The sequence below is a fragment of the Dromiciops gliroides genome, chromosome 4 (genome assembly GCF_019393635.1).
Source record: "Dromiciops gliroides isolate mDroGli1 chromosome 4, mDroGli1.pri, whole genome shotgun sequence".
Lineage (NCBI taxonomy): Eukaryota > Metazoa > Chordata > Mammalia > Microbiotheria > Microbiotheriidae > Dromiciops > Dromiciops gliroides.
Window position 1 is genome coordinate 69,488,076 of NC_057864.1, and position 12,796 is coordinate 69,500,871.

General features: G+C 38.4%; 1 protein-coding gene across 3 annotated transcripts in view; it reads left to right on the forward strand.

The window, feature by feature from the left end:
- Positions 1 to 12,796, forward strand: part of BRINP2 (BMP/retinoic acid inducible neural specific 2) — a 165,930-nt gene that overhangs the window by 122,834 nt on the left and 30,300 nt on the right. For all 3 annotated transcript variants that reach the window (XM_043964037.1, XM_043964038.1, XM_043964039.1), the window contains 2 exons: positions 6,421 to 6,611; positions 9,953 to 10,158. In XM_043964037.1, the coding sequence (XP_043819972.1) occupies positions 6,421 to 6,611; positions 9,953 to 10,158 (397 nt within the window). The remainder of the gene's footprint in view (positions 1 to 6,420; positions 6,612 to 9,952; positions 10,159 to 12,796) is intronic.

Sequence of the window (12,796 nt, forward strand, 5' to 3'; positions counted from 1 at the left end):
ATGACAGTAAGGAATTTATGATGAGAGCAAGGTTTTGAACTTGGGTGACTGGGAAACTACAGAGTATTGAGAAAGTTTGAAATAGGGGTAGGCTTTGAAAGGGAAAATAGCGAGTATTGTTTTGGGACACAAAGGGTTTCAAGCTTCCAGGAGAGCTTGAAATATTTAATAAGCCTTCTGGGAGTGGGGCTGGAGCTCAGGAAAGAGATTAGGACTGAGGACAGAGATCTGGAAGTCATCTACATAGTGTGGGGACCAATTTTTAATTGGGGAGTGTTAGCTAAGCAGCTCGCCGCAATATTGGGGCAAGGAATGAGACCGGCAACCTCCCTCAAAACAGAATAGGATTTATTTTAACAAGAATGAACTTAACAAAAAAACCACAAACAGGGTCAATAGGATCAAGGGAAAGGAAATAAAATGGGGAAAGGGAAATTATACAACCTGAAGAAATACCACTGCCCAGGAATCAGCTGAGAATACACAGCAGAGGTCCTGTCGCCTTCCAGCATCCAGCTAGAATGGCCAATTCTCAACCCCTAATCCCAGTCACATGACTGCCCTCACTAGGCTTCCAATCATTATAATTTTGCCAGGTCTACATAGGCATCAGGGAGTGGTGATGACATGAGGTGCCAGCGGCATGGCAACGGCTACAACCAGTGGGTAGAGCACCCAGCAGTTTGCAGAGCCCCAGGCCAGTGCATGCATACAAACCTCAAATAACAATTCTTTACAATGGAGATGATAATTGAACTCACAGAAAGTGGAGATGTCACCAAATGAGAAAGGGTAAAGAGAAAGGGATTCAGAATCTAGTCTTGATGTATAGACACAGTTAATGGGTGTGTAAGATGATCCAAGAAAGGAAATTGAGAAGGAGAAGTTAGATGGTGAGGAGAGCAGGAACACAAAAACCCAGAGAGAATATCCCAAAGAAGATGGTCAAGGGTGTCAAATGCTGCTGAGGTCAATAAGTGAAAACTGAGAAGAGTCTATTAGATTTGGCAGTTAAGAGAACCTTTGTAACTCTGAAGAGAGCAGTTTCTGATGAGTGGTGAAGTTGAAAGCAACATAGAATTTAGAAGAGAGTGGGAGATGTAAAATAGGAAGCAGTGATTATAGAGGAGTTTGTCTGAGGAGTGGAAAAAAGTGCGATGGTAGTAGTGGTAAGTCCTAGTAAAGGACATTGTTTTTAACTAGGTGTGACTTGGGAGAGTTTGTAGGTAGCAGGGAAGGAGGCACTAGATACGGAGCGATTGAGGATTAGAGAGAGAATTTGTTATAAAAGATGGAAGGGGATGAGATCAAAGCTGTTATTTTCTTCAATAGACAGGGCATCAATTTCAGTCCTTAAAAAGGGCCTTTATGCTCTATGCCTTTACCACCTCTTCCCTCATAATCATCTAAAGCATTTGCTTGCTCTCTGGCTTTCTACCTCATGTCTCTTCTGTTTTCTCTCTCCTTGATGACCTCATAAACTTCCATGGGGTTCAGTTATTTCTATATCAATTAGTCCCATATCTATACTGACTATATCTGAATCTGAGAGATTATCTCAGGATCTTGAGCTCTAGTTCCATACCACAAATATCCCATTGTCTATTTTGAATTGGATGTTCTATTACCATCTGAAAACAACAATGTCTAAAACAAAGCTCGTTATCTTTTACTCCCCTTTCCACACACACCTAATCCTTTCCCTTACTTCCCCATTAGTATTAAGATCACTGTTAGTCTTAGGCTATGCAGATTTATCAATCAGTTAGTCAACAAGCATTCATGAAGCACCTACTTTGTACCAGACACTGAATGGCATGGAGTTACAAATTCAAAGAATAAAGTAATTCCTACCCTCAGGGAACTTACATTCTATTGAGGGGAGGAGGGAGGAGAGACCACAAATAAATGTATAAAGTAAGTAGATGATAAATATGAATGAATACAAAAAAAAATTAATCCAGTGTAGTTAGGGGTGGCAGTAGAGATTGTGGGAATCAGGAGGAGGTACTTAAGCTTCCTCCAGAAGGAAAAGGATTGATTCCCTGAGGTGGATATGTGGAGGAAGAAGATTCCAAGCCCTAGGACAGCCAAGACAGAGGTGTAATGCACAACTTCTTATTCTCCCTTACCCCAGCCTTTCAAGTCAGTTGCCAAATTGTGTCATTTCTAGCTCCACAACATTTCTCAATTACATTCCCTGCTTTCTGCTCACACAGTATTTCAGGTACTCATCACATCTAATGTGAACTGTTAGGGTTTTAGATATAAAAGGAGGCTCTTAAAATAGCATCCTCAGTTTTCCAAGAATCAAATGTCTCCTGACCCCAATTCATGCCCCATCCAACGTTCAGGGTGGTTTTCCTAAAATGCAGATCCGACCATATCACTGCCCCCTCAGTAAACTCCAGTGCCTCTCTATCACCTCTGGACCAAATGAAAATTCCTTTGTCATTTAAAAGGTCTTCGTGTCCTGTCTCCATCCGACTTTTGCTAGCCTCTCTACACAAAACTCCCTTCCATGCCCACTATGGTCCAGCCATAGTAGCCCATTTACTGTTTACATGGAAACTCCATCTATTGTTCCTTTGTACTGGTTGTCCCTCATACCTGGAATGTTCTCCCTCTTTACCTCTGCCCCTTGGGATCACTGATCTTCAAGCCTCAGCTCAAGCATGTCCTCCTACCTAAGTGTTTTCCTGCTTCTTCCAGATGCTACTGTCTCCCTATCCTCTAGGTTACTTTGTATCTTTTTTGTATGTTCTTTGTGTACATACATATTGTCTTCTCCTATAGACTGTAATGTCCTTGAGGGCAGGCAGTTTCCCTTTTGTCTTTATTTCCTTAACACCTAGCACAATTGTAGGCACTTAATAAATTCTTGTTCATTAATACATTTTCTTATTAGTCATGGTAGAGCAGGGTTCAAGATTGTATATAGTTAGATATAACTTGTCTTATTCCAGTGATGCATCCTTGAACAGTTAAAGATAAGCAAATTTTTATATCACATTTCATTTTTCCATTGACTCAAATGATAATTTCAGGGATGACTTATCTTCACTTCTGTTTGATCTTTAATTAGTCATGGCTATTTCATTTCTCTGATTGTTCCTGGTCAGCCTTCCTGTCAAGTAGCAAATGATTTGTAAATAGCCATTTAAATGAGGTTGGTGAGATACTATTTTCAGGAGGCAAATCCTTTTGTAAATCCAAGAATTCTTTTATAATTAGAATAATGTTAGACTTTCATATATTGGACAGAACTTCAACAGTGGTAGAAATATGGGGCTTTGCCCTAGGACATGGAAACGTAGAGGGAATAAACATTCAAGACAATCTTTCGGCTGTGTAAAAGCTACCCTGGTAAATAATTCTCCACCTCAAATTGAATTTACCTTAATTACTTCTTGTGTTATTTTCACTTCCTGAATTACAAAATTGGTTTGAGAGTCCCTTTTCTGCTGTTTGTCCTAGGGCCACTACATATTACCTGCCCCAGAACTCAGAATTGCTAGTTACATCTATGATACTCTTTTATTAAAATGGGAGAATATATGCACAACAGGAGTGTGTGATATCCATTACCATAATGGGTTACAGGTAGGTGGGGGAAATCCACCTCTTCTATTGGCATAGGAGAAAATGGTCACAGTCCATGATGGGTTCAGAATAGTCACTCCTAGATTAAAAGGGCTTGGTCAGATGTCCATCCTAATGCTATCTGGCCCCAGAGTTCTGTAATTCTGAGCATTGTAATACACCTCCAGGGACTGAGAGAATCTTCTCTCCCACTAAGTCATCTTGAACAAAACTCCAGCAAGTCTTTGCTCTGTGAAGTAATTTGAGAGAAAGCTCTTTTGACAAACACTCTGTAGTTTAATTAAAGTTTAGCATTTCCTACACAAAGGAAGGAACTGATAATATATTATTATGAACTTGCCTGCTTAGATAAATAAAACCACACAGTGGGAATAGCAAAAGATTTCCATTGGAGTCACATTATTATTCCACCCATTTTCCCTTGTTTTCCCTGGCAACATTTAGCATGCACCCCTCCTTTTGAGCTTGGGTCTCCAGAATTAGGCAGAGAGAATTCCAGAACCTAAAATGGTGGAAGTCAGCTTGTTTCTCTTTCACAACACACTGATAGCATAGCTCTTCCGATTATGGCATTACATGTATGGAGACTGAAAGGAATTTCAGAAGCCTAATAGTCTGATCCTCTCATTTTGTATATGAGGAAACTGAGGTACAGGAAAATGTTGTGATCTTCAAGGTCATACAAGTGGGAAGCATAAAATTAGAATGGATTTTGTGGATACTTTTCCTCTTAGAGAGTTCTCCTGTTGGAAGCTGAATAACAGGATTCTTATCTTCTTCATGCCCTTGAGGTTTTGGAAAGTGACTTTTCCCTAAAAGAGAGAATTGGAATCCTAGAGAGGTGGATTCCCCTTCTCACCTGAAAAGTGGAGTTGGCTTATATACCAACTATAATACAATAAATATTTACAAAGTATCTCCTACATGTTGGGCACCATGCTAAGGACTGGGGATATAAAAGGAGGCAAAAAACAGTTCCTGCCTTCAAGGAGTTTACAATCTAATAGAGGGATTACATGCAAACAAATATATACAAAAGCAAGCTGTATACAGGATAAATGGGAAATAATTAACAGGAGGAAGATACTGGAATTAAGAGAGGATGGGTAAGGTTTCCTGTTGAAAATGGGGTTTGAGTTGGAGATTAAAAGGAAAATCAGTAGTTGGAATGGAGGGGGTGAGGAGAACATTCCCAATATGATTTCTGTGACCCTAGTATTAACACAATGTCTCTCAAAGTAAAATCTATGGGGTCCAGTCCCATGAGAACAGGAAGAATGGGAATGGAGGAGGTAGATAAAGAAAACACCAAACTGTGGTCTGTTTTCTTAAAACTGCCCTTATGGGGGAGGGGGGGACAGCTAGGTGGCATAGTGGATAAAGCACTGGCCCTGGATCCAGGAGGACCTGAGTTCAAATCCAGCCTCAGACACTTGACGCTAACTAGCTGTGTGACCCTGGGCAAGTCACTTAACCCTCATTGCCCTGTAAAACAAAAGAAAGGAAAAAATTGGCCTTATGGGTAGCTGAACCTACCTACCCCTCACCAGAAGTATCTCATCCACTGATTTTTTAAACTGTTTGAAATTGTAGGAGTTCCAAGTCTCTTGGTTATGATATTGTCTTCTGTTACAATAGAAATATGTCTGGTAAGAGATAGCACATTAATTGCATCAATCACTTAAATTTTAGTATGAATCTGTAGTAGATGATCCTTTCTAATGCGTCAGCTAGCTAAGAACAACTTTTAAAAAGACATATTTTATTAATCCCCCAATTACATGGAATTTTTTAACAGTCATTTAAAAAAAATTGAATTCCAAATTATTTACTTCTCTCCTACACTTTTCCTTTCTTCAGAAGGCAAATAATATGATATTGATTATACATATGAAGTCATGCAAAGCATATTTCTATATTAGCCATGTTACAAAAGAGACACAAACAATAAAACAACACAAATAGAGTAAGTAAAGAAAACATATGCTTCAATTTGCATTCAGAGTTCATCAATTCTTTCTCTGGAGATGGATAGCATGTTTTATCATAAATCCTTCTGAATTGTCTTAGATCATTGTATTGCTGAGATTAGCTAAGTCATTCCCAGTTGATAACTGTACAATATTGCTGGTACTATGCATCATGTTCTCCTGGTTCTGCTCACTTCACATAGTATCAGTTCATATAATTCTTAGATTTTCCTGAAATCATCCTGCTTGTCATTTAGTATTCCATCTGGTGATAGCACAGGGTCCCTTGTAGTCTCTTTCTATCCAGTTGCTAGGTCCCCTCACCATCTCTATTTTGAGAGTTGCTGAAGTTACTGCGACTTCTGTTACTACCATCTAGTCCCACCACTAGTGTATCATCCATTTGGGCTCTAGGTCAGCCCCTTCTCCCCTGTCACAAATCTCTTCTTTCAACCTCTTATGTTTTCTTTGGCTTGCATTTTATTGACTCTTCCATTCCAGAATTTGATTTCAGGTGTTATTTTCAATTTGTTTGGAGAGGAATGTTGGGAGATCTCAGCTGAGAGCTTTCTCGACTTTGCCGTCTTGACTCTGCCCTCCCTGTACCCTCCAACCTCCAAAGTCCCTACGAACAGATTTTAAGAATATTAGGCAAGGAAAGTGAGTCATTGACACTGTCAGAAGGGGCTGTGGGTGTCTGGGTTTGAGAGAGGGGTACTGAAATGGTAAAGAAAGGGAAAAATGCTGAAGACAAATTTTTTTTTTACTTCAGAATCTTCCCTCTTGGCTACTATGACTCATCTTCTTTCATAACTTGAACTCACCACTTGTTCCTTTAAACTTCCAGAGAGTTTGCCCGATGGAAGGTGAATAACTTGGCTCTGGAAAGAAAGGACTTTTTCAGCTTACCGTTGCCTCTCGCCCCAGAATTCATCCGAAATATCCGCCTCCTGGGAAGGAGGCCCAGTGTACAGCAGATTACAGAAAACCTCATCAAAAAGTATGGCACTCATTTTTTACTCTCTGCAACTCTCGGAGGTGAGTAAGCAGTCCCACTGACTGATTTTCAGGTCATAGTTTAAAGGGTTTTGCAAGCATGTGAGATTATCTCTAGCCATCCCTTTGTATTCCCTGATTCCTTTCCTTCTTGAAAATATAGAGTGAATTAAATCACACTGAATCAAATAGGATTTTCTAATTTCTCTTAGGGAGAAAAAGTTAGTGTAAGATAACCTTGGTAGAACATTTACATATGTTTGAGGATGTCTGGGAGATGTGCCCTGAGAAAATAGAATAGAGGTAAAGAGAGCAGATGATACATAATGATCAAGATTAATGAAATTTGAAATCAGGGCTTCTTAATCAGGGGTCCTTTAAAATAGCTAGTTGTTATAGTCAGGAACTTACTAGTTGCATGACCCTGGACAAGTCATTTAACCTCTGGCTCATTATGTACATATAGATAATAATAGCACTGACTTCCCAGGGTTGTTGTAATGATCAAATGAGATAATACTTGTAAAGTTCTTGGCACATAGTAGGCACTTAATAAATGCTTGCTTCCCTCCTTTTCTTTAACTTGTTTTTTACAATATTTTATTTTTATTTCAATATAATTTGAATATAATTTTATTTGTAACTCAATCAATTAGACACATCAGTAAGGTGGGAAGTTGAGATCATTACCTGGACCTGGCTAGTGCATTGTTGGAGCTGGAAAGGATCCGAGAAATTAATCAATGAGACAATCAGCAAGCATTTATTACACATCTGCTATGTGCTGCTATTTGCATTATTTTAATTTGTAATTCAATGAATTTTATTTTACGTATTTCACCATATTTTTCTGATTAGGGGTCCATGGGCTTTGCTACACTACCAAAAGGGGCCATGACTTAAATATAATAATGATGATGATGATGATGATGATGATAATAATAATAATAATAATAATAATAATAATAATAATAATAATAACAGCAAGGAAGAAAGAGAGAGAAAGAAAAGAAAAGAAGAGAAAGGAAAGGAAAGAAAAGAAACGAAGAGGAAAGGAAAGGAAAGGAAAGGAAAGGAAAGGAAAGGAAAGGAAAGGAAAGGAAAGGAAAGGAAAGGAAAGGAAAGGAAAGGAAAGGAAAGGAAAGGAAAGGAAAGGAAAGGAAAGGAAAGGAAAGGAAAGGAAAGGAAAGGAAAGGAAAGGAAAGGAAAGGAAAGGAAAGGAAAGGAAAGGAAAGGAAAAAGAAAACAAAACAAAAGGAAAGGAAAGGAAAGGAAAGAAAAAAGAAAACTTTGTTCTAAATTATTCTAAGGCCTCTGCCAGCAGGGGGAGCTGACATTTTTCTCTCAGGTGAATTTTGTAAGGATGCTTGGTCAGTCCCTTGTCTCCTACTTTTTGCAGGTTTGGATTATTTCCTAGCAACACAGAAAGCAGTCCTTTGTTGTGTTTGCAGCGTTAGGCTTAGTAAGGAACGGCAATCAGATCCTTATGTCCCTCAGGCACCAGGGGCCCCAGGATCTGCCTTTTCCCTAGTGGGGAGAGCCAGGATCCCAGCAGAGGTAGAATATATACCTCCCCCAGAAAGAAAGAGAGCATGTGTTATTGCTGTGGACTTTCTGCTGAAAATGGAAGAAAGGGCTTCCCAAGAAATCCAATCCATGTCTTTACATTTTGAACGCATTTGGGGGTCAAAGGATTCAAGTTTCTGAGTCTGGAAGCTTCCTGTGGGAGAAGGAAGCATCCTGGGGAAAATATAAATAGACACCTCACTTGAGTGCCCAAGGACAAAACTTCTGTCTCACCTGGGACGATGCTGTAAAGGTATCACTTGAAGTCCTGAGAATGATCTTTTGGGAAGTTAAAGGCAAAAAACCAAAAGAAGGGAGCCAGGGCTCAAAAATTCTATATGCCTAGTAGGAAAACTCAATCAGTTAGACACATCAGTAAGGTGGGAAGTTGAGATCATTACCTGGACCTGGCTAGTGCATTGTTGGAGCTGGAAAGGATCCTAGAAATTAATCAATGAGACAATCAGCAAGTATTTATTACACATTTGCTATGTGCCAGAGACAGCTTGCTAAGTGATGGAGAGGTAAAGACAAAAGCGATGCAATCCTTGTCCTCAGGGATCTTACAAACTAATCAGAGGATAGGTGGTGAGATTAATCTAGGCTTGGGGTTGGGTAAGAGATTTCTTTTTTCTTTTTACAAAAGAGAATAGTAGAGTTGAACTGGTTAATTCATTAAAAAGACTGAGATTGAGAAGGGAGGAAATTATAGTTGTATATGGATGTGTATGTATACATGTACATGTGTATGTGTCTATATATGTACATGTATTTGTGTATATGTATGTATCTATCTGGGAGGGTGGAGCAGTAGGTCATGAGGAACTGGGAGGTTAGGGTATTCTATGTTGAAAGTCCTTAGAATATGGGTAAATCTTAGGTCAAGAGGGAGATTGTGAACTGGGTGCAGCGTTCCTTAAGAGAATCAGTAGTCTGTGGGAGTCAAAAGATAATAGCCACCAGAATATGAATTAGGTGATAAATTTTGTTAGAGTGGTCCTTAAAGAAGTTGGTTTGGACCAACTGTCCAATTATATTAGATTACGAAACTGAGACACAGAGAGGTCAAGTGCCTTGCCCAACTTAATAGTTTATCTTAAGCACTATGGCAGATGGTGAGATAAAGTGAGAGAGAGTACATCCTTCTGGACTCAGGGGCAACTTTTCACCAAGATCAGTTTTCAGGATATTCTTTGGCATTTCATTATATCTATAATCATTTTAAGGACCAAGGAACCACTGAGCAAGGGAAACTAGCTTTGAATTTAACATTTCCATTTCAGGGTGGGATAAGGGGTAAAAGGAAGGTGGCTTTCCTGATAAATTCCTCTTCAGTCAGGATATGTCAATGTGGCAACTCCACCTAACTGGGAGTGATCTGCTAATTCCTGAATGCCAAATGTGCCATCCCTCAGCATCTTATTATCAGAATCTGATTGAAGATTGATGGTAGAGAGTAACACAGGAACTTATCCAATTCATATTGCCCTGAACAGAGAGCAGGTAGTGGGTATGTTTTTACTGGTATATTTTCAAAAATAAACTGCAAAAATTCATAGTTTCATATATAATCCATTTTTTTGTTCTTTGTACATTGGAATGCCTGTGTTTTGTTGCCAATTGGTAAATTAACAACAGGAAAAAAATATATAATTAAAGAAATGAAAACATAAATACAGAACAAAGCATAGAAGGCCTCGAATGTTAAATTAAGAAGTATGAATTTTATCTGGTAGGAAATTGGAAATAATGATAATGATGATGATGATGATAATAGGAAAGAAGGTCATACCAATAGTCTGTGGTTGTTTATGCAGGTGAAGAGTCATTGACTATTTTTGTGGACAAGAGGAAACTGAGCCGGAAAGCAGAAGCAAGTGAAGCTACTGGGACTGGAAGAAGTGGGAACAGTTCAGCTGTTTCCCTGGAGACTCTACACCAGCTAGCAGCCTCCTACTTCATTGACAGAGAAAGCACACTCCGACGTCTCCATCACATTCAGATAGCAACAGCTGCCATCAAGGTAAATCTGGGGATGTAGAGCCCATAGGGGAAGAGGGAACTATAATATCCACTAGGATGATAAAGAAGAGGGGAAAAGCCAATTAAAATAAGTATTGCCAGAAGGATTCCCAAAGCCAAGTCCAAAATGCTTTTTTTTGATCATGACACCCCTTCCTCTAAAACCTTCAGTGGTTCCCAATTTCTTCCCAAATAAAATCCACACTTCTTAATTTAACATTCAAGACCCTCTATGCTTTGTTCTCTATGTTTTTGTTTCTTTAATTATATTTTTCTTTTCTATTATTAACTTAGCATTTATCAACAAAACGCAAATATTCTAATGTACAAAGAACAAAAAAGTGGATTATATATGAAACCATGAAATTTTGAAGTTTATTTTTGAAAGTGTGTATTAAATGTAACAACGTAATAACAAAATTACCTCATTGGTTTGTATTTCCTTCTGAATTTCTCTTTGGTGTATTTTTTGTTGTTGTTGTTTTATTGATGTGTTCTTCCTGATTTCCATTCTTCCATCCATCTCTATCACTTCCCACTAACTCATCTCTCCCACTTATTGAAGTCCTCCTATTTAAAAATAATAGTCAAGCAAAACAAATCAATCCAATGGTCATATTTGAAAACAAAAGCCACATTCTGTACTTCTGGTCTGCCAATTCTCGACCAAGAGGCAGGAGGCCTGCTCCATCATCTACCTTTTGAAGTCACGCTTGGTCACATTATTCAGAGTTCTGAAGCCTTTCAAAGTTGTGATTCATATTATTGGGGTCATTATTTAAATTGTTCTCTTCTGGTTCTTATTATTTCACTTCATATCCATTCATGCAAGTCTTCCCAGAGTTCTCTAAATCATCTGTCATTGTTAAACTGCAATATTCAATTTCATATATCATAGTTTTAGTCCCTTTTTTCAATTCTCTATTGCTACAGAAAGTATTGACATGAATATTTTTGCAGATATGGGTCCTTTTCCTTTCTTTGTCCTCTGTCCAGTATATGTCTAGTAGTAATATTGCTAGGTCAAAGTGTACAAATTAATCAATAAGCATTTATTAAGCACCTACATTATGGCAGGCCTGGTTTAAAAAAAAAGTGAAATAACCCATTACTATGAGATTATATTTCAGCCAGGAAGATAGCATGTATAAAAATAAGTATATTAAAAAGTGATATGAGATAATTGGGGGTGGTACAAAGAGACTAGTTGTGGAGGGAATTTGAAGAGGCTTCATGTAGAAGGCCACTTTTCGGCTGACCTTATAAGAAACTAGAGATTCTAAGCAGAGAGGATGAGAAGGCAATGATTTCCTGGCATGGAGGACAAGCCAGTATATAAAGACAAAGAGGTGGTAGAAGGACTGCCATGTATGAGGATTATTAAGAGGGCCAGCTTGGATGTACTTTTAGTGCTTGAGAATGGGAGTAATTGTAATAAGATTGGAGAGGTACTATGGGTACAAATCTCAAGGGCTTAAAATTCTAAACAGATTTCTTTTTTTTTGGGACAAGGAGGGTTAAGTGACTTGCCCAGGATCACACAGCTAGTAAGTGTCAAGTGTCTGAGGCTGGATTTGAACTCAGGTCCTCCTGAGTCCAGGGCCAATGCTCTATCCACTGTGCCACCTAGCAGCCCACTAAACAGATAACAGGGAACCAATGGAGCTTATCGAAAAGGGAAATAACCTGTTCAGATTTGTGCTTTAGTAAAAATGCTTTGGCTTCTATGTGAAAGGCAATAGGACTAATTAGGAGGCTATTGCAATAATCAGGTTAGAAGTACTCAGGATCAGGCAGCTAGGTGGCACAGTGGATAAAGCACCGGCCCTGGATTCAGGAGGACCTGAGTTCAAATCAGACCGCAGACACTTGACACTTACTAGCTGTGTGACCCTGGGCAAGTCACTTAACCCCCATTGCCCCACAAATAATAATAATAATAATAATAATAATAATAATAATAGAAGTACTCAGGATCTCAACCAGTATGATGGTTGTGTGACTAAAGAGATGTGGATGGATGAGAGAGGTATTGTGTAGAAAGAAACAAGAATTTTTTACCCAATTCAATGCAACAAACGTTTATTTACTATGTATATTACACTGGGCATAAAAAGACAATTGAAATGGTTTCTCCAATCAAAAAGTCTTACATTTAGTGGGCACAAGGTGCTGGGATACAGGGGCAGCTGAGCTGAACTCACCCAACATTTCCCTCCAAACAACTTTTTTCTTTAATCATAAAAGTATTTATTTTCTAGTTACATGTAGAGATAGTTTTTGACATTTGTTTTTAATAAGATTTCTAGTTTCAAATTTTTCTCCCTCCTTTCCCTCCATCCCCCCTCCCCAAGACAGCAAGCAATCTGATATATTTATATTGTATATTTATATATACAATCGGATATATTTATATATTTACAATCACATTAAAATATTTCTGAATTAGTCATACTATAAAAGAATCAGAACAAAAGGGAAAATCTCAAAAAAAAAAGAAAAACAAAAAAGTAGAAATAGTATGGTTCAATCTGCATCTAGATTTCATAGTTCTTTTTTCTGGATTTGGAGAACATTTTCCATCATGAGTCCTTTGGAACTATATTGGACCATTGTATTGCCAAGAAGAGTCAAGTCTA